The sequence below is a fragment of the Neofelis nebulosa genome, chromosome 12, assembly GCF_028018385.1.
Source record: "Neofelis nebulosa isolate mNeoNeb1 chromosome 12, mNeoNeb1.pri, whole genome shotgun sequence".
NCBI lineage: Eukaryota > Metazoa > Chordata > Mammalia > Carnivora > Felidae > Neofelis > Neofelis nebulosa.
Genome location: NC_080793.1, coordinates 31361119 through 31383385, shown reverse-complemented (window position 1 = coordinate 31383385; position 22267 = coordinate 31361119). Strand labels below are relative to the sequence as shown.

General features: G+C 43.4%; 1 protein-coding gene and 1 long non-coding RNA gene across 2 annotated transcripts; one reads left to right on the top strand and one right to left on the bottom strand.

The window, feature by feature from the left end:
* Positions 1–1391: 1391 nt before the first annotated feature.
* Positions 1392–15818, bottom strand: ALDOB (aldolase, fructose-bisphosphate B). Its single transcript, XM_058694736.1, has 9 exons — positions 15748–15818; positions 10726–10847; positions 9459–9670; positions 8367–8421; positions 7332–7492; positions 6145–6228; positions 5086–5260; positions 4484–4683; positions 1392–1900 (listed from the first exon to the last, which is right to left on the bottom strand). Exons 2-9 carry the CDS (start codon positions 10835–10837, stop codon positions 1805–1807), a joined length of 1095 nt encoding a protein of 364 aa, XP_058550719.1. The 5' UTR covers positions 10838–10847; positions 15748–15818; the 3' UTR covers positions 1392–1804.
* Positions 15819–16924: 1106 nt separating this feature from the next.
* On the top strand, positions 16925–21323 carry LOC131491589 (uncharacterized). The gene is made up of 2 exons (XR_009251535.1): positions 16925–17380; positions 21073–21323. It is a non-coding gene; the product is annotated as an uncharacterized LOC131491589 (long non-coding RNA).
* Positions 21324–22267: the final 944 nt, after the last annotated feature.

Below are 22267 nucleotides of genomic sequence, written 5' to 3'. Positions count from 1 at the left end.
TTGCTGATTGAATAAGTGAATGAATGAATGAATGAATGAGGTAAGAAACGTAGAAGACCTACAACACTGGTGATAGAGGTTTTGAACACTGCCTGTTGTCCTGTCCTTACCTTCCTTCCTGGCCATGTGTCCATTATAGAGAAAGAGACCTGGATTCTAATCTCTCAGCTCTATCCTAAACCCCCATATGTGTGACCATCAGCAAGTAATTTCACTGCTCTAGGCTTGGTTTTATCATCTGTAAAGTGAAAGTCTCAGGCCAAATGATCTCTAAGGTAGGTTTGAATTGTTTATATGAATATAGCTGTCTTTAGAGAAGTAATACAAGTATACAGAAACAGATACTCAAGTGTGGTGGAGACACATGAGTTAAAAATTTTCTGTGTGCCCTACTCCCAGGTCTCTCTCCTCAAACAAAGCCCCTTTAGACTAATTCTGTCTTCCTGCCTTAAATACTTTGCTTATGCCTCTAGTTCTTAATTTATCTACTCCAAGCAATATCATTTATCTTTGTACTCTTCAAGACAAAAAATTTAGTTTACTACTTTCTCCTATATTTAATTATACATATGGATATTTTAGTGATTTCTATTCATTTCCTTTAATAGACTTAGAGGACTATTTCTTTTTTTAAGCACAATTTCTTAATCCATCAATTTTTAGTAATATCTTGACTTCCCACTAAGTGAATTAATGTTCCCTCACTTCTCTCCCTTTAATTTCCTAGCTTCTATCAGTTCAATCATTACTTTTATTCCCACCAAAATCATTATTTTTATATTGCACAAAATTAAAATAGTTAAATTCTCTTTTCTGACTATGGCTGTCTATAATGCTTTTTCTGTAGGTTAATTTTGAAAATTGAAAGCCAATAAAGTATAATTGTGTGAATAGCATTTACTGCAAAACAAGGTAGCATGCTTAGATGTGCAGAGGGAGTGCATAGTCTATATCCCCAAACCTGGGCCACTTCAAGAGGAACCCTGCAGGCATCACAGCAATGCTGATTCTCCCATAATACTCTGTGTGTTGCTTGAAATCACTTTACATTTTAGCTTGTTTCATATTATGAAGGGCTTTCATTTCAAAATATCCTCAAACTTGAAATTTAGCGTGGTAGCTCTGAAACTTGGCTGTACGTTGGAATCACCAAGGGAGCTGTTAAGAAACCCTGATATTTAGAGGATCCCACATCCACAGTTTCTGATTTAATTGGGCTGTGGTGTGGGCTGAGCATCTGGGAGTTTTAATTTTTGGCAGGTTATTCCCAGGAGTAGCCCAAGTTGAGGACCCTAACCATTAATGTCAGTCATGTCTAGTAGAGTCAAAGGTAATGAAATATACTGAGCCCTTTGGAAGCAAGAGCAAAATATAAAACCTGATACTGGCCGAAGGCTTCTAGAACATTTTATTTCTTTGTTGGTTGCAGTTGTCTCCTTCATAACATATCACTGCTAAGATTGTTTAATGAGATGCACTTCTCTGCACTCAGCTTCTGCCATATTTGAATGTCGTTATTTGAATGGTTTTGTTTTCAAGTCTATTCTTTTCTTAGGTAGATACTCTGGGGCATGGGGAGCTGGAGCCGTTGGAAGGAAATTGCGTGAAATTTTGTCAGATCCTTGATATTCACACCTATGTTTTAGTAACTGATGTTTTTTCATTGAGTCTAAGAATTTAACAGGTACTGTGTTTCCAGTAGTTCAAATCTGATTTTGTCTAATGTCCAAGGTCAGTTGTTCTCTTTCAGCACTCCAACCAAGGCATGTAGGAGAGCTAGAGGCAGGCTGGTTGGCCTCAGGTTCTAGTAGGAATAGCAGGCTGTGAAGAGAGACTGAGTGGAAGCAGCACCAGAAGAGCCGGAGTGAACATACTGTCCTTTGGCTGCCTGGCAGTTAGCCTAAAAAGCAAGCATGAGAGAGGACATGGGGTTAGAGCAAACGCAACCCTGTGCTTGACTCTCTCTGTCTCTCCTTTGAAACCAGCTCCACCTGCATTTGGATTTTTTTTTCTCCCTACAGTGATTTTGCTAAATATTGATGCTGATAGCTTTCCTTTCCTTTTATGATACATTATCTCCTTTTTTATCCCAGCTTTCTGAGCATTTCTCAGGCAGGCTGAGGTTTGTGTCAGTTACTGAGAAAGTCTCTTTTTAGTACCAACAGTATTGCAACAACAGTACTAAAAGTTGAGAAACTTCTCATTGATATAGTGATAAGGGAATGGACATTTCAATCTGAACAGTGGAGAAGCTTGCAATGGCTCTTCAAGTCGTTTGCTAGGAAATGGTCCAGATATTATGCCAAAGGACCAGGCAAGGTATAGCCAGAGGTACAACATAGCAAATCAAAGAAATTATTCCAGGGGCGTCTGAGGGGCTCAGTTGGTTGAGCCTCTGACTCTTGATTTCAGCTCAAGTCGTGACCTCATGGTTGGTGAGTTCGTGCTCCAAGTTGGGCTCTGCGCTGACACTGTGAAGCCTGCTTGGGATTTTCCCCTCTCCCTGCCTCTCTCCCTCTGCCCCTCCCCCACTCACACTCACACTCTCAAAAAAAAATATTTCAAAAAAAATTTTCCATTTTCCACCTATATTTGTCCACAAGAATATATAATTTTTTGGAGTTGTAATTACACTATCATTTGATTCCTTGTATAAATTCCAATTAAAGATGAGTCCAGAATTACAAAACCTGCAATAATAATATTAGAATACCCCTCGATGGTATCATGTCTTCAAGTCACTGTTGCTATAGTCTTGCTCTCTCTGGGACTTATTTCTACATCTACAGTGATTTTCAAAGTATGTTGCATGGACCTAAGCACTTCTTTAGGAATGAAAATTCTTTGGCTTGACCCCAGTTTTTCTCAATCAGAAACTTCAGTGGCTGGGGCCCAGAAGTCTGTATTTTCACACACCCTCCAGGTGATTCGGATGCATACTCAAGCTTGAGAACCACCATCTTGAATGATGAACTCAACTTGCCTTGTTTTGTGTGGATGGCCCTTCCAGCCCTTTCTTTCACAATCCCTCCATCATACTAGCTACATCTCCCCACCTCCTCAGCCACACATCAGCACAGCCAGAGCCAGCTCTCCATCCTAACAAAGTCAAGAACTACCTCTAAAATCTCACACCTCTTTTATGCCTGTGGAATGTTTTCTAAGCTTCTCTGGGGCCTTCCTTTCTTTAATGTCTCATCACCAAACTTCTGGCTATGCTTGATTCCTTGCCCAGCCTCCTCTGTGATCAGCAAGCCACATTAGGGCTATTGCTCAAGTTCAGCACTGTCCTAGCTCCCTATTAAACTTCTACTCTGCTATCCTGCCATTTCCCACTGAGATTGATCTGGATCTTCCTGCATGATTAAGCTATTAGGAAACTTCAGGATCTAAGTTAACACACCACAAATTTACTCTCATTTCAGCCATACCGTGCCTGATGCTTGGCCATTATGTCTGGTCAGTCTCCTCCCAGGCTACTCCAACAACTATTCCGAGCTTCCCCAATGTTAATTAAGACTGAAATCTCCATTCCCTTATCACCCTCAACAGATGGCCTCAACTGGAATCAACTGCTACATCCCTTCACCTCTACAGACCTGATTCCAAACCCATTTTTTTTTTCTTCTTTGCTGCCTCTTCCCTCCTTTCCAAGACCAACTCTGCCACCTGCATTTAATATTTAGTTTCGTGCAATCTTGTTTCTTCTAACTCCTTGTCCTCTCAATTATCCCCACTGACCTTGTCTTTAATCTCTCCTCTGGCTCCTTTTGCTTTACAGTTAAATATGCCAGGCTCTCCCCTATTTGGCTGAACCCTAAGCTCCCTGAAGGTGGTATCTGCATCTCCTTTATTCACCCCAGCCCTTGGCTCATACTAGGTATTCAAAAAGGAATCGTTACTGATTGAATAAAATCGTTTTAGTCCTTATTTCTCCTGGTATCCTTTCTGGGCCTTTTCCCACCAACCTTACTTCCTGAAACCTTTCCTCTTCTCTCTCTATTGAAATCGTTGAGCTGAGGGTCACTGTATATGCTCCTAAATGCCAATGTCCGCTTTTCCTCAGCCTTTATTCTGAATCTCCCTGTAGCGTGTGACGACTACTGATCCCCTTGAAACTTGTCTCCATTTGTTCCCAGGATCCTTGGTTCGTATTATTGCTGCTTGTCATGGTGGCTTTCTTCTTCATCTCCCCAAAATGAAAGGTGCCTGGGGTCAGTCCTTGGCCCTCTTATGTTCCCTCGCCAGTGTCTCTGTGGAGATTGTCCTTCAGTCTGCTGTCATCAACTAAGCTCCCAGTGTGGATAATTCACAACTCTCTCTAGCCCTCTCCTTCCTACTGAGCTCTAATGCCACCTTTTCAAATATCTAGCAGACACTCTCTGGAGATACCATCATGGCCTGAAAAAAAGCAATGCTTCCCCAGGTAAGAAAGCTCCAAGTATCCACTTGATCAAGTAGCTAAGAAGCAGTAGCATCTTACCAGGGCCCGCTTCATGAAAGCCTCCTGGGTCGCCTTCTTGTTTGCAGCTTTGCCGCCCCAGGCAGCCAGTGCACTAGCCTGCAGGGCCCGTCCGTAGGAGAAACTTAGTTTCCAGGGTTTTGGTAGAGGGCAAAGGTTGATAGCATTGAGGTTGAGAGTAGCATCCTCTTCGCTCATGCCACCAGACAAAAAGCAGATACCTGGAAGGAAAGAAGCCATTCCTCTCTACTATTCCCAGTTTATGTGCCTGGCTTGAGAAAGCGAGCAATGAGCCTAAAAGAAATGTGATGCCTCAATCTTTTCTCTTTGCATGGAACTGGGTTGGAAAAATTAGTTAGTTTTGCTGAGGTTAACTGGGCTAAAAAGAGAAGGCTTTAATAAATAAGGAGGGTGATTAAATATTGAGGAAATGGATTTTGTGCATTTGGACAGACTCAAGATATGTGGTATCATGGAGTATGAGGGAAAGTGCTGGCTGCCTCTGAGATACAGAGGTCTGTTTCCTGGAAAAAAGAAGACTTTTAGACAAACACAAGAGGTTGTGGAACTCCTTCACAGGATGAGAGCTAAGATCTCAAGTCAGAGGAGAAGGAAAGCCTTACCAGGAACAGCTGCAGGAACAGTACGGTGCAGAGCTGTGACAGTGGCCATAGCCACTTGCTCTGGCATATACTTCTTGGTACAGGCGTGTCCAGCGGTCACCATGTTGGGCTTCAGCAAGGTGCCCTCCAGGTAAACATGATGGTCATTCAGGGCCTTATAGACAGCAGCAAGGACCTGAAGGACAAGAGGTCCAAACAGGTGAAACCCAGAGCCAGCCTGACAGTCACCTGACCTTGGCACTTTTATGTCGCAGGGAGGCGAGCCAAAGGTATTCTTGTATGAGGCTTGGCTAAAGCTTCCCAACCGGCTTCATCTCAGTCCACCTACTTTTGCAAGTGGAGAAACTGAAATCAGGTTACACTGCAAGTATGAATGAAGTACCTTCTAATTACATTTTTCTCATGTGATGCTCCTCTTATTTTTACCTATTTATTTATTTTTTAAGATACAGGTTTTTAAATTTTTATTTATTTAAATTCAAATTAGTTAACATACAGTCTAGTATTGACTTCAAGGGTAGAGCCCAGTGATTCATCACTTACATACAACACCTAGTACTCATCCCAACAACTGTCCTCCTTAATGCCCATCACCCATTTAGCCCATCTCCACCCACGTCCCCTCCAGCAACCCTTAGTTTGTTCTCTGTATTTAAAAGTCTCTTATGGTTTGCCTTCCTCTCTGTTTTTAATCTTATTTTTCCTTCCCTTCCCTATGTTCATCTGTTTTGTTTCTTAAATTTCACATTTACTCCTTATTTTTAAATTTCTTTGTTTACATATAATGTAACTGATCCAAAAAGATAACAGGATTTACCAAAGGTCCCACAGCTGGGGACGTGGATTGTGAAATGCAAGTCTTACTACAGAAAATCCTGTGCTTTTTCCATATGGAGAATACCATTGTGCCAAAAAAAAAAAAGGTTTGATAAGTACCTCCTTACCTTCTCAATGCTATGTAATGATTCCAACTGAAGAACATTTCATATATCGCAGCTGATATATGTTAAGTACCAAGATTTTTCAACTGGAATTGGGACTTTTATGTTCAAGACTTACCTTCTCAGTAACATACTGGCAGTGTTCCATGTCATGGTCTCCATCAGGAAGTACCTCTGGTTCAACAATGGGTACCAGCCCATTCTAAAAAGGGAAAAGGAATAGGTAAAGAGCAGCTCTGCTCACTGTGATCCTTTCCTTCAGAAGATGTTTTACAGCTGCCTGGGGCACCTGGCTCAGTCGATTAAGCGTCTGGGCTCTTGCTTTCAGCTCAGGTCATGATCTCACAGTGTCATGAGTTCAAGCCCTGAGTCAAGCTCTGTGCTGGCAGCGAGGAGCCTGCTTGGGATTCTCTGTCTCCCTCTTTCTCTGTCCCTTCCCCACTCACACTGTCTCTCTCTCTCTCTGAAAATAAGTAAATAAACTTAAAAAAAGATGTTTGACAGTTGCAATTGGTATAAAATGGGGCCCTTATAGAGAAATACCATTCACTGACTTAAAGGCAGTGAAAAGAAATTTAATGGGATTTCTAAAGAGCATTTGTAGCTTGGCCAAAAAAGCACAGTGAGGTTAAAAAAAAAAAAAAAGTTCTCCTGGGAGTGAATAAAAAAAATAAAAACCCATAGTTTCTATAGATACAGATCATGCTAGAGATTATTCTAGCTACCTCAGAACCTAGTTGTCACCCATTTAGTGCAGTCAAGATCACTAAGAAAGATCCCCCCTGTGTGGGTTAATTAAGGAATTAAGCACTGTTTATAGTTCTGAGAACGTTGGTAACTCCAACATAATACCCACACAAGCAAATCAGACGTTAACTGGGATCCCAGGACACTTCAACGTATGTTGGAAACTAGTGTCAGGTCACCATCCTCCAAGATACTATTTGGATTGGGGCTAAATCAGAGCTGTCACTCTTGAGCTAGGGATCTCAGAGGATCATGTTTTAGATGTGATGGAGCATAGGCAAGCAAGTGCCCTGGCCCTAGGGGCTGGATCACTCGCAAGACTCAGCTTATAGAGCTTTGGCAGAGGGCAGCTATTGATGGCATCAGCCTTTGGGTTCATAGCTAACTCGTGGAAGCAAATCTTACCCTACCATACCTAGCTATAACAAAAGTGGTACAAAATGCCACCAGGATACAGGGGTGAGATAAGGTTCATGTACTTATAGTAAAATTGGAAAGAGAAGCTCTGAAGAAGGCTCTTTCCTACTGTTGTTTTAGCTCAAGGGGAAGGCTGAGCACCTGCTGACAGATGCTGGCATAGCGGGCCAGGGCATTGGCATTTTCCTGGATGGCAAGGTTGGATGGACACTGGTTGTCAATCCTGAGCACAGCACGCCATTTCCCAAAGTCAGCACCATCTTTCTTGTACTGGGCACAGCGCTCAGAAAGGCCATCGAGCCCTGCAAGTCACAAAAGAGAAAAAGGCTTCCTTGCACCCTTATCCCTGATCCATGGGGCACTAATGAAGTGAGGAAGTTCTTCTTTGCCTTACCTTTCAGTTGGTGGAGCTTAAGGACTGAAAACATCCAGGCAAATAAATATCAATCCCGATACTGAGCCCAAAGATCTGGGGCTTTATACTTTGTAAGAATAGAGGGAACTAATATTTGTTTAGTATTTATTATGTTCCAGGCATGATTCTAGGAATTTTGCATACTTCATCTAATTACCATAAGAATTCTAATAGTTAATATTATAGTAGTTTTACAGATGTGAAAACCCAGGCTACAAGAGGTTAAGTGACTTTACCAAGTTTGCATAGCTAACAAGTGACAGAACAGGAATTCAAATTCCGCTTAGCTAACCCAAAGCTGTGGTTCATACTTATCTACTTGGGCAGTGAAGTACCTTGCAAAATTGTCTAATTGGGAAGTGATAGAACCAGGAGTCAAACCCTGTTGAGTCTGATTCCAAAACTTGGGACCTTTCCTCTCTTCTGCTGCTGGATTTTTCTCTAAAACTTATACTCTCAGGTACAGAGTATCTTCTCTGCACAAAGCACTGTGGTAAGCACTTTATGTACCTTATCTAATTTAATTCCCACAACTATTCTGCAAAGCAGACACTGTCATCCCATTTTAACTGGCTCAGAACATTTACATGACTAGCTTGAGGTCACACAGTTATTACATAGAGGAGCTGGGATTGAAAAGCAGATGTGTGTGGCTCTAAAACCAGTGTGATATTCATATTTTGTTTTCCCTTGCTTCCCTCTTTGCTTGCCATCATTTCTAACATATTGGCATGATTCATATCAGTGGGTGATATCCTTACCTTGAATGGTGGTTTCTTTGTTGGTTCCTGCAAGGGGAGCACCTCCCTGGTCTAACTGTGAACATAATTAACAAGCAATTAGCAGATGTCATGGGCCCCAGGAAAACACAAGCAGAGCCCCTGGTACGAATAGTTGTCATTTTTCATAAGCCAAGGAGTTGAATTCCAAAGGTGTGTTAGTAACAGGACGGAGGGAGGGGCAGAGACACACAGTTCAGTCCACAGCAGAAGGGAAGTTACCTGGAAGGAACAATGTCTGAGTGTCAACACTAAGAAGATGGAAAGTATGGAAAACACTGGGAGCTTGGTAAATAAGAAGTAATCTGACAGTACCTGGGATATAGAGGTGCCATATAGGAGTAGCTCCCTTAAATTATGTGTCTAAGAGAAATTTCATGAGCACCTGCACATACCAGGCACTACATTATTCCAGGAAATCAAAAGAATAAAGACACAGCCCCTACTCTCGGCATACCAGAATCTGAGGTCATGAGCCAGAGAGGTAGACAGCCTGGGTTTGAACTGGCTCCAGTTTTGCCTTGCTGTGGGCAAGTTACCGCTATCCCTTGTAATTCCATTTTCTTGCCTCATCTCTAAAATTAGGATAATAACTAAACTGACCTCCAGAGGTTATAAGGAAGATTAAAGGAGCACTTGGAGTTATAAACACTCAACTGATACTAGTTTTCAATCCTGAGCTCATGTGGTTTGAGGTAACAGAGTTATAACTGAATGAATGGTAAATGCTTCAATAATAATAGTGATCCTGAAATAAATAATAATTATGTGACAGGAGCTGTTTTATAAACTCATTCTTATAAGAGCCTTATGAGGTACGCCCTACCATTCCCATTTTAGAAATGGAGAAACTGAGACACCAGGAGATAAAGTACCTTATAGAAAACTTGGCTGGAAGAAGAAGGCACTGGCAGAAAAGTCTAGAAGAGGATCTGGTCCTCAGGGGGAGGATGATGCTGGAAAGGAGTACGAATGACAGTTGGATGATGAGGGTGTCCAGAGTGTTGGCCCAGTAACTGTGCTGAGAGTTGGGCTGGGATGAAGCAGAAGGGAGGTGGAAATGGAAGTATTTACCTTGATTCCCACCACAATCCCCTTTTCCTTGAGGATGTTTCTGAACAGCTTCCCCTGACTGTCCTTCTGGTAGAGGGTCTCATGGAAAAGGATCACGCCCCCGATGCTCTGGTTGATGGAGTTGTCTACGGTAAAGAGGATTTCCCGGAACTGCCGGCGGTTTTCCTCAGTGTTCTCCACCTTGATCCTCTGCAGGCGGTTTCCCATGGTGCCTATAAGGTGGGCGGGCCAAACGCAGCTGGAGGGGCAAGCCAGGGCTTTACTGCTGGCCTCCTCCACTCTAGCTCAGCGACCCTCAGCAGGATGGCAAGACTCTGTTTTATTCAGATCTTCAAAACTGTCTCCCTTTTGGCTCCCTCAAGAAAGACCTGGGCTGCTGTCAGGATGCTGGTTAGGAAGTGCATGGAATGGACATGTCAGGGTCCAGGTGGGTGGAAGCCACCATTGGGTTCAAGTGGGTTTGTAAGGCCCTCAGACCTCTCTAGCCACTCCCACCGCCCACCCCCAGGTCCAGCCCTCAATATGACTAGACTATACAGTAGAAGGAGGGATGGGGCGGGCTCTTGACTCCTCTAGCTTCTATCATTTTATGGTGGGCCATAGAGGCCAGCTGCAACCCTCCCTTGTGCCATCCTGGGCTTCTCTCAGCCACAAGCCCTTCCTTGTTCCAGATATGGACACTTCCCTGCCTTCCCTGACCTTCCTTAGCTGACTTTACACTGACTTCTCAACAGCAGAGGTCTGTGTATCTGACCTCATTCTTATTACTGAGTTCCTGGCCTTGCTATAGTCTATATTCAAAAGATCCCTGGCAGGGCACCTGAGTGGCTCAGTCAGTTAAGCATCCAACTTTGGCTCAGGTCATGACCTCGTGGTTCAAGAGTTTGAGCCCCACACTGGGCTCTGTGCTGACAGCTCAGAGCCTGGAGCCTGCTTCAGATTCTGTGTCCCCCTCTCTCTCCACCCCTCCCCTGCTCCTACTCTGTCTCTCTGACTCTCTCTCTCAAAAATAAATAAAACATTGAAAAAAAAAAAACCAAATGATTGCTGGCAAGGGGGCCTTAAAATGGAGGGCTTGAGCCTCTTCCTTTGTTTTTCAGAAATCTACCCACTGGAACTACAGGACTCAAAATGTCTATGTTTACTGGGTCTTCTGCTCCCACTGCTGTGTACCTTTACTCCTCCGAGAGGAAAGAATATGATTGTTGATTGCCTTTGCTAAGTTGTAGAAATAAGAATACACTTGTATGATGTTACTTGCACTCACCTACGGACTCATCTGCAGCCAGGATCCCCTTCCCATTGGCAACAATGCGCTGGGCAATTTCTGAGAGCTCCTTCTTCTGTTCTGAGGTGAGGGCTGGAAATCGGTGGGCCATGGTGACAGGTCTGGAAAAGAGTGTGGGAGTGTCCTGAACAGAACTGTAGGTGGATCAGACAGGTTCATGACCAAGACAGCCAAGGTATGCTACCAAGCCCTGTGGGCCCCTCTATTTCTGAACCATGTCCATAATGGATAAACAAATGAGGTCTGGGTTTTTCCCCCTCTAGCTTAAGTAGTTGCAATTAGCCATAATGGAGGAAGGTGGGATGCCAAATTTCATGGTCATCCTAAATAGAATGTCTTCCAGGAGACCTTTGGGTTCACTGATTCTGAGACTGAACCAGCTAACTAGTGACCCACTCAAATCTGACAAATAGATGGCACTGCGGTCATTGACTATCCCTCCATGGATCTCTGGTGCCTTTGGGTGCTCTGGATGACTTGAAGCCAGGACAGTGAGGCTTTCAGCCTCGATGGCCATCTCCCATTTTATTCTGTTAGCCTGGATTATTCTTTGGGTAGCAAGCTTGAGAGGAGGAACTGCCATTTGGCCTTGCAGTTAACCTCCCTTCGGCTTTGGGACATAGAGTATGGTGTGCAAGGCTCTTTTTTCTTATATTCAACCACCTATGACACCATTTGGGATATAAGGGGAGGATTTTCCCTAAGTGGCTCTGGACTGGAGGCTCCCATGGACTCTAGGATCACTCTGTATGCCAAAGTCATACAGTGATCCCTGCTCCAATCCCTCTCAGCTTCACTGCTGTAGCAAAGAGAGACTCTGGTTTGAAGATCCCCTATGCAAGCACCCTCCTCGGCAGTGGCCCTCTGAAAAGAATCTTGCCTCTGTTCGGCTGCCACCTTGGGCTAGTCAAAAATGCAAGCTCCCAGCACTCTCATCTGGATGTTAGAAAGATTAATTTTGCAGGTGTTGGACTATCAAAGAAAAAAAAATGGTGGTAAGGATTATCTTGAGTGGTGTCCTATTCAATCCTATGACCTCCTCCTTTCCCTGGTCTTCTCCCTCTCAAACACTCATCCATAGGGTAGATGCCCCATGCCTGCTTTCTACTTCCTGCAAGCACAGGGACATCTCAGTTCTCATTTAATCCACTCAGCAATGGGGTAACCAAGGCAGCTATTATCTTCATTAGTTAACCAGCAAGTTAATACCCAGAGAAGTTAACAGACTTGCCCATGGTGTCAGCTAGGATGAGGCAGAGCTCCCCACCCAGTGCTGCCCCGCATGGCAAATCAATTTCTTCACATTTTCTGCATCCCTTCAAGGCAGGGTTGATATAAGAAGTGGATGGCTACTGAACTAATTCACAAGAGGGTGTCATTGATGCCACTCTCACTTCAACAGGGGTTCTCGCATTAACCCCAAAGAGTGGAACCACAGCACTGTCACTGGGGACAGACAGGATAGACTAATGGGCAATGACCTCTAGAGAAGATGATCTTCCGAGACCCCTCCCATCCCAGCCACCTGAAGATAGGGTTTCCCCTCATTTATATATTAGTTCCTAAAATTGTATTCGGGGATTACTAACTTTAAATCTGGCCACTAGTTCTTTATGTGGATAAAAGCCAACCTGAAATTGGTGACCTTCAGACCAAAGTGCAAATTTTCTCTCTCAGTTCAGGTAATTGCATAAAGGAATTAACAAATAAGAAATACAGATGTTTCCCTGATGAAACAAAAGGAAAACATCACCCAATAATAGCAAATGACCATTTATTGCCAAGTACTCTGCTAATTGCTTTACATGCACTATATAATTTATTCCTCATTATACCCTCAGAAGGCAGCTGGGCTTCTCCCCTCCCCACACACACACATTATATAATAGATAAGGAAAGAATATAAGAAAGTTTAATTATTTGTCCAAGGACATGTAACTAATAAGGCACAAAGTTAGGATAAGGGGCAGTACTCCCCTCTTTCAAGGAAAGAGTGAGCCTGGTGAAAGGAATCAGCCTTCGGGTGACTCTAATGTCCCCAATAACACCCCCAGAGTACTTGTTGATGACACCCCCAGAGGACCCAAAATCCTTGGGCTGTGCTTCATCAGCCTTACACTATAGAGCTTGTCGATTTATAAACATCTCATATATCCACACAGGGTTTTGATCCTAGATCAGACAGACCTGGGTTCAGACACTGGCTCTGCTTCCTCCTCACTGGGACCTTGAGCAAGTCAGTAACTTCTCTGAGTCTTAGTTTACTATGGAATAAATGGTGCTAATATCTGCTCTGGTTGTGTCGTTGCCAGGTCTAATGTAACTTGTGAGCACGCGTACTCATTGTAGTTGCTCCGAATATGTTTGTCGAATTAATTGCATGATAAATTGGAAGATGTTTTATAATGCATTATGAAAATGTTGGATATTACTATATATCTCTTTATAAATGTTAAAAAAAATAATTACCCAAGATCCCATGTTTCTATATACTACCAAGTTATTTTTTTAGTCTGAGTGTGCTGATTCAACCAGAAAAAAAAAAACAGAGAAAAGGTCAAATTGAACCAATACTGCTTATGGGAAGTTAAACTTCTACAGAGAGATTAAAGGTCTGTATCACATCAGCACAAATGTTGCCCCTCTGTTAATCATAAAACAGGGTCACAGACCAATGTTCATCCCTGGAGACAGGAAGATAGCCAGGAGTGGGTGACCGTGGAGAGTGATTTCCGTGCTCCCCAGCTTCTGCTCACTGAGGTCTCAAGCCAATTTGTTTTTAAAGTGTGATGGGAAGTTGTTCACATTGTATTATTACAATGGGGGGGGGGGGGCGGGAAGCAAGTTTCAAGGAAGTATGTAATATTTAGTATCATTCTTTTTTAGTTAAAAAAAAATGGTTTGGGGCGCCTGGGTGGCTCAGTCAGTTAAACATCCAACTCTCAGTTTTGTGTCAGGTCGTGATCTTGCAATTCCGTGAGTTCGAGCTCTTCATCAGGCTCTGCACTGACGGCATGGAGCTTGGGATTCTCTTTCTCTCTCTGCCTCTCCCCTGTCCATGCCGTCTCTGTGTCTCTAAAAATAAATAAATAAACCTAAAAAAAAGTTTTTTACTAGTATAACACATACTGTTTGTGCATCTATGTAAGCAGAGAGTAACCACCCTGGAGTTACTTGTGGGGACTGAAATGGGATGGAGTGACCCTCACGTTTTACTTTACAAATTTTTTGTAATGTTTGATTTCTCAATGAATAGGTTTATATATTACATTATTTATTGTACGTAATATATTAACAGGTGATACATATACAAATCTGGGAGAAGTTTGTATGGAAATATGAGAATAGAAGGTAATCACAGAAAAACAGAAGTGCAAGTGACCTCAGAGATGTCAACCCTGCCAACTTTAAAGATGGGGAATCTGAACCTCAGAAAGAATATGTCTGATGCCCCTCCTAAATTGTGATGCCCTGGGATTATAAACCACATCCTACTGGCTTCTGACTTGGAATCCTTTCTCCAATCCTTTTTTAGAAAAATAGCAGATGAAACCTACAGTTCTTTCTGCCTTCCTTGAAGAGGTTCTGTGAAAAGATAATGATTTGTAAAAATGAATATTTAACTCCTAGGGAAATATAAGGGAGTAAAGAGTCCATTTGCTTCTCCATGTGCAAGGCAGATGGGCTTTCAAGAAGACATGAGGAGCTAATACATTGAAAGCCTATGACCTCCAGGCACTGCGAGCAAGATTTTACATATAGATGTGTGAAGATGCCCACAGCTTCATTACCCACCCACCCACCCACCCCCATGTCACAGTGACAAGCACAGTGAGATGCCCTATGACAGCTTGATCCCTGATGCTTTGAACACACATGAGGTAGCTCAGAAAGAGAGCTGAGTGTTGCTCTTTCTTCTAAACTGGCACCTAGGTCAAAGGCACTTCTTGGTCTCCATCCAGCACCTCAGGCTTTAGCGTAGGTCTGGGGTGGTCCCCAGATGTGCCTTGGCTTAATGGCAGCAGAGCCCAAGTCCCTACTGGATCCCAATTGGCTAACGGAGCCCTAGGTAACTAGAAAGAAGTTTATTTTAAAAGGCAGCATCTCCTGGGGTGCCTGGGTGGCTCAGCCCCACTCTGGATTTTGGCTCAGGTCACGATCTCACAGTTCATGGGATCAAGCCCCCTGTCGGGCTCTACGCTCGCTCAACAGGGCAGAGCCTGATTGGGATCCTCTCCCTCCCTCTCTCTCTCTGCCCCTCCCTTGTGCATAAAGGCAGCATATCCTCATAACACATCTATTTTTCAGACAGTAGAACAAATATCCTAAAGTACGTCAGCAGCTTCTGAGTTATTCCAAATAACTTAAACTGTAGGATCTTCAAAGTAGGAAATGTTACAGAAAGCATCAAACAAGTGGAAATTTGACAATTCATAAACAAATGATGATGGTGCTCTGTGACAATTCCCAGCCTGTTCCATTTTCTCATTTGAGCAGTGGGTGAAGGCAAGGGTAACAAGCAACATACACCAGGAGCTCATTTATGTGACAAAGGAGCTTCAGGGCCAGCACTAGCAGGAATAGGAAGAGAATGAAGACAATGACATCAGGCAATAGATATGTAAACAAATCATTGAATTAAGCAGTTGTCATGGGGAGAATAGAAATGAGCAGGAACCTCAAAACATGATTGGCACCTAACCAAATAAGAGCATTCAAGCTGTTTCTCCCAGGCCAAAGACAGAAGAGCTTTCATGCAGGTCACACTGGGAGCTGACATCCATCCTGAGCATTTTGCCTCCAAAGAGTCAGCAAAGGTGTGGATGAGCATTCACGCTTAGGGAGGAAAATCATTTCAGTACAACATCACATTTTCAGCCACCATCAAGTTTCTCCTGAAAACAAAAGCAAACAGACTTTCTCCTCTACCTGTGTAGTGCCATTGTTAACCCCTTACTCCCAGGTGCTGTCCAGGCAGACAAAGGAAGTTCTTTTACTTACAGTTTGTGGGGGAGAGTCCTCTTAGGTATCAGAAGCCGTGGACGAGGCAGCAGCCGCCAAATAGGACGAACCTTTGGGAACACACAGTTTTTATAGAGGTCTTGTCAAAGTTTGTTTGTTGTGGGTTTTTTTTTTTAACTTTCACCCTCCCCTACCCACCTTGGCCTGATAGGGAGGTGTTTATCCGATACCTGGTTGGCTCATAACCAGCCAATCCTGATCACGCTCACACACTCACTGGACTCACAGAATGTTAAAGCTACAGTGGATATCTGGAGACCATGTAGTTCTTAACCTAGACATCATTTTTCAAGTGAGGAAACTGAGGCCCAGAGGATTAGGGGATTCCCTTAAGTCACAGAGCTAGTAAATTACAGAGCTCTAGAGCCACCCAGAGAAACTGGGAAGAATGTCACTCTTGCTATAGCACTTACTAAACACATGACTTTGGCCAAGGCTTTATGTCGGTTTGTTTCTTTTCATTTCTGCAGGCCTTAATATCCTCCTCTGTAAAATGGGATCTCAACTTCACGATAGCATTAAATGAGTTTGCAAAGTCCTTGCACACATTAGGCATGAAAGATCCTTCCTATTCCCCAAGAACCAAGCTGGGCCCCATGATGTTTTTAATACCAGAACACACTGTATTTACCCCATTCCCATTCTCTCTTACACTTTACAAGTTTGTCTTTAACTTTGCTAAAAACTAGAATAAAACCCAGAGTGATTGGTATAAGCCATCAGTTTCCCTAGATATACACTGTGTGGGTGTGGGTGCATTCTACAGGTTTTTTGTTTTTTTTTTTTCCTGATCACTAAACCAAAACCTAATTTAAGAGAGGGCAAATAAAAATAGTGTCTGCTTCCTCAGGCAAATAATGAATGTGGCAAATAAGAGTTATGTGGAAATCTAAAAATAATGGAGTGGCCACGATCATAGGAAAGTATAAAATTTTCAGGAACCTATTCCTTTGGAATAACTCATAAAATGGGAGGAAAAAGACCCTAAAAACCAAGTGCCCAGTGGTATAGAGTGTAACACTCTAACGAATGAACCGTCAATGAAATGAAAGAAAAAGAAGCAAAGAACAAAGCTGTCTTTAACATCAGAGTCTAGGCTCAGACAGCTTCTAAAGATGGGGGAGTGTTAGGCATTGAATGTGATTGTGAAAGGAAATTGAAATGTTTGAAACACAAAATTGAAGCTCATTTGCCTAGGGAAGGTTTGGCCAAGCAAGGCCTGTCCTAAGGATCGCAGGGGGCTAGGCCAAGTACAGACCATTGGCATTCTTTTTTTTTTTTTTAAACATTTATTTATCTTTGAGAGACAGAGACAGAACATGAGCAGGGGAGGAATGGAGAGAAAGGGAGACACAGAATCGGAAGCAGGCTCCAGGCTCTGAGCTGTCAGCACAGAGCCCGACGTGGGGCTCAAACTCACGAATCGTGAGATCGTGACCTGAGCTGAAATCCAGTCGGACGCTTAACCGACTGAGCCACCCAGGCACCCCTGGTGTTCCTGACTCCACTTGCCACCCGAAGGCACGCTTTCTGGTTTCCCCGTGTCTGCCTGGTGCTCCTTCAAGCCCTGGTGCTTGATTCATCAGACCACGATGATCTGCTCTGGGGACATGTGAGTTTCATCAGATTTGCTTTGTGTCAAAGGAGAATGGAGGAAGAGAAGGTGGACAGTGACGAAAGAGTACAGAGTAGGATTAGTGACGGCCATTGGCGGTCAGGGCTGGAGTGTCAGAAGTGTGACTAAATCGTGCCACCCACTGAGAGACGCACGGTAGAAATAATTTTACTTATGCTACCAGCACTAGTTCTTGCTATAACACTGGCAGCAATAACAATACTAATAGCTATGTTTAGAGGTGTTATGATGCATCTGGTTCTCCCTATACACGATTTGCAATCTCAGCACCCCTCTGTGGAAGGGTTTATTACTCCTGTTTTCTGGATAAGGAAACTCTGGTTCAGAGAAAGCGAGGGACTTGCCCAGAGTCACAGGACAGGTACACGGGGACGCTGCCTCCTCCAAGCCAGTGGTCTAAAGCAGAGCTGCTTACCTTTTGGCGACCACAGACTGCATAGATTAGTCCTTCCCCTCCCGGCCTCCCAGCAGTTTATAACCTTGGACATTAACCTGCATTCATCATGGAAGAATGCCTTGCGTAGGCAGACCTGGGTGGCCCTGCACTTGCTGGGCATCATTTCACGTGGACAGCAGCCTGGCCAGGCGTGTCAGAGGATCACTACCATGCTCACCCCTAGTGGTGCCAACAGCATTTGGCTGCCTCCACGGTTTGATGTGCAACTGAAACTCAAAGTTCAGGAAAGCAAGGCTTACTGGAACATAGAGAAACAGCAACTCCTGAGCAACACAGACTGCTAGCAGGGTTTTGGTTCTTTTTGTAAGTCTCTTAACTTAGTAAAATGTTCAAAACTGAGGTGCCACAACATGCAGAAAGAACATGGGACTTGGGCACTATGAAACACTGGGGAATCCTTCAATCTCTTTGATGCTCAGTTTTGCCATTTGTAAAATGGGCTAGCGATGCCTCCATCTGAAACGGATTATGAAGCAGGAATGAAATGACATATGGTGAGGCGTTTAGCACACAGTAAATTTTTATTAAATGGCTTGATCTGAATATATAACTCTGGTTTAGAAGTCCCCAGTTGCAGACTCTTCTAACAGAAGAGTACCTCCAACAACTGCCATGTTTATTCTCCACTCCCCGCCCTACTCTAGATACTTTGGATTTGAATATGATATCTACGTAAGTCAACTGACAGGCCATGAGTTCAATGTTTTCATGAGCACTATGAGGTCTGAGTCCACAAACTTACACATGCAAGTTAATCTCCTATCTATCATAGTTACACTCAATATAGGGTTAGTAGTATTATAAGGGCGCCTGGGTGGCTCAGTCAGTTAAGCAACCGACTTTGGCTCAGATCATGATCTCATGGTTCATGAGTTCAAGCCTCGCATCAGGCTCTGTGCTGATAGCTCAGAGCCTGGAGCCTGCTTTGGATTCTTTGTCTCCCTCTCTCTTTGTCCCTCCCCTACTTCCACTCTCTCTCTCTCTCTCTCTCTCTCTCAAAAATAAATCATAAACATTATAGGATTAGTAATATTACAGAGGAAGAACTTTCCTAAAAAGGGGCCACATCTACACAATGGAAGGAAGATCCACGATTGGGTCAATATGGCCTTTTAAAATATCATTTCTAATCTGTGGTACAGACATTTCCTTACTATCTTGCAATCTGCTTTAGTGGTTGGGATGGTTTCAGGGCCCTGAAAGCAGTGGTCCTTATTTTGGTCACAGAGATAGAGCTAGTGTTATTTCAACATAGCTCACGGCATTTTTACTGAGGTTGTACGTATAAGGCATTTTGTTAGCTACAGAGGCATTTTGCAGAGAGTACACTTTTGTAGAGAACACAAGATGATTAAGACTGGCCTGTTGTCAAGAAACCTCTAAGAAGTGGGAAGAGAGAGTTGAGGTCAGGATCAAATAAAATCAAACCAAATAAGAGAATGCATTTGAAAGTACAAGAGATTGTGGTGGTGGTCGTGGTGGCTGTGATTGCAGTGTTCAGTGAAGACTCCATGAAGAGACATGAAAGAAAAGTCTAGATATTCTGGATTGCTACATGGCCAGGTTAGCCTCCATACCATCTGATTCAACACGTCAGACTACAAGATCTATGTGCAGAAAGACAGTGATAATTTAAGATTATCTAAATTCAAGGGGCGCCTGGGTGGCTCAGTCAGTTAAACGTCTGACTTCAGCTCAGGTCATGATCTCGCGGTTTGTGGGTTCAAGCCCCGCGTTGGCCTCTGTGCTGACAGCTCAGAGCCTGGAACCTGCTTTGGATTCTGCGTCTCCCTCTCTCTCTGCCCCTCCCCTGCTCACGCTCTGTCTCTCTCTCTCTCTCTCAAATATAAATAAACATTTAAAAAATTAAAAAGAAAAAAAAGATGATCTAAATTCTAGGTCTTAGAAATACCACCCCCTTGAGACTAGAGACAACTAAAGCCTGAATGTGATAAAGAATAAGGTTTGCCTTGTCTGAGGAAACTCATATGTGCAGTTAGGACGCTGCAGAGGTAGAAGCAGTTAGAAAGAATGGGGCTGCAGAATTTCAGAATTAGAGTGTCCAGTAGTTCTCTGACAGGAAAGAGTTACACTGTGGTCAGCAGTGACCACAAGCCCCCGTTGTCCCATATTCCCTCCTGGAGAGTTGTTTACTGCCTTGTCAGTGTTTTCTCTCTGCCTTTTGCTCAATCGTATCAAAGTCCAATTTTTCCCTCACTATCTAATCAGGACTGTGGGTGATCACCGTGTATTTTTTTCCCCACTATTCCTTATCTCTTTGGTGAAACTGTTTGGTGTTTAGGTGAGAAGGTATTGTGTGCTAGTACAAAGAGCCACAGATAAGGAGCCACAAGATCTGGGTGGTGGTCTAGTTCTGCCCCTGGCTAGCCATGGGACTGAAGGAAACCACGTTTTCTCAGCCTCCCGTCCCTGATGGGCAAAGTGGGCCTAGCAATACCACTCCTGTGTAATTTTTCCATGTTGTTGCACGGAGTGAACAATATCATCTAAGTGAGCGCTTTGAAAACTATAAAGCCCCACCTAATTACAAGGTGACTAAACCATGTTCTTCATGGAAGCAAACATCACCAATGCTCCTGGCATGCGTGTGCACACTCACACATGTATGAGAATCAGAAAAGGTTCTAGTTCTAGTTCTGCTCTGAACATCTGGAAGATATTGCCCAAGGGAGGGCATTACCATTTGTTGACCACCTACTCCTTACAGGGCCTTTTCTGGGCACTTTGCATAGAGTACATCATTCAGTCCCCACTGCATCAGCCAGGTAGGCATTGTTTTGGAGAGGAAGGAGTTGATTCTGTTTCTGGCCCAAGGGCACACCATTAGTAAGTAGCAGGGCAAGGACTTTTAAATACAGATCTCTAAAGCCATCCTAGGACCTTCTATGGGCCTATGCATCATCCATGCAGTGAAGGAGGGATCCCTTCTAGCTGTGATATTCTATGGTCTTTCCCCCTGAAATTGTGTGATTTTGACATACATGGTTATCCTAAAACAAAGAAAATGGTTTTAAACAATAATATAAGAAGCTTAAATTAGACCATAAAATGCTTTCTTTTGGGAAGTATTGTTAAAATGGATTATTTATTGATTAGAAATCTTCAAAATGCTGATGTGTATGAAAGAAACCGGGTAGTTCTAAGTCCCTGTCTCCTATTCCCCTACCCCTTGGTTTGCTTTATCCCATAGGAATGAAGAGTGCCAGGCTGACCAGATCCTGGAAAGTTGGATAAAAGGTCCAGACTCTGAGCGGCAGCCAACCAGCCAGTATATGCAAATGGTGGACCAGTCACTTGCTTAGTGACCACATCGGTGCCACCTACTCTCCCACAAAATGAAGAACAGGGTCACTCAGCCTCCTAGGTAATTAATCCAGTTACCTGAAAATTCAACCCTGTGCCTTTCTGAAGGCCCAGACATAATTTTTTTTGGTAAGTCAATATATTTTTTTTTTTTTTTTGTCATTAAGAATTTGGACTTTGAAGTCAGACAGAACTTACCCTTAAATTCTGGCTCAGAGCTTCCTAGTCGTGTTACTTTGGGCAATTCCTCTAAGCTTTTTGAGCCTCAGTTTCCCTAGCAGCAAAAGGATAATAATAAAATGTGACCTATGACATTGTTGGAGGATTGGATTGAATAATGAGCAAAAAGGGTTATGCATGATGCCTGACAAAAATTAATTACTGGATGAATAACAGTTGCTATCATTCTCCTCTTCATTATCCCCTTCTCCCACATTGTCCAAACTCCCCTCTCCCTTCTCTGTCACCAAAGAAGAGTCATTCCAAAACTTTTTCTCCCATAGCACCCAACCTCATCATCTCCTGTGTCCTTCACCCTGAATCCTCCCACCTCACTCCTACCCTCAAAAATCTTTCTTCACTTAATATACAGAAAAATTAAGGTGGCTCCTGAGTTCATCTCAAAAGTTGCATACCCACACCCAAGAAGAGGAACATACTCCCCCAGAAGGTAGTGGGGAGCTGTAGAAGAGGAACATTTTTTTCACCCATCATAGTACCCAAAGTTCAAAGGTATGACTTGTCCCTTAAAAGAGATGAAGAGAGGCAGAAGCAGTTTGAGGAGATTAAAGAAAATGGCATGGTGAGTGGGTGGCTCAATTGGTTAAGCATCTAACTCTTGATTTTGGCTCAGGTCATGATCTCACTGGTGGTAAGATCAAGCCCCAAGTCAGGCTCCTGCTTAAGATTCTCTCTTTACTTCAGTCCCACCCCTGCTCGCAAGTGCCTGCTCTCTCACTCTCTCTCTCTCAAAAAACAAACAGACAAATACAGTTTCATTTTAAAAAGTGAAGAAAAGAGGGGTTCCTGGGTGGCTCAGTCGGTTGAGTGTCTGACTTTGGCTCAGGTCATGATCTCACAGT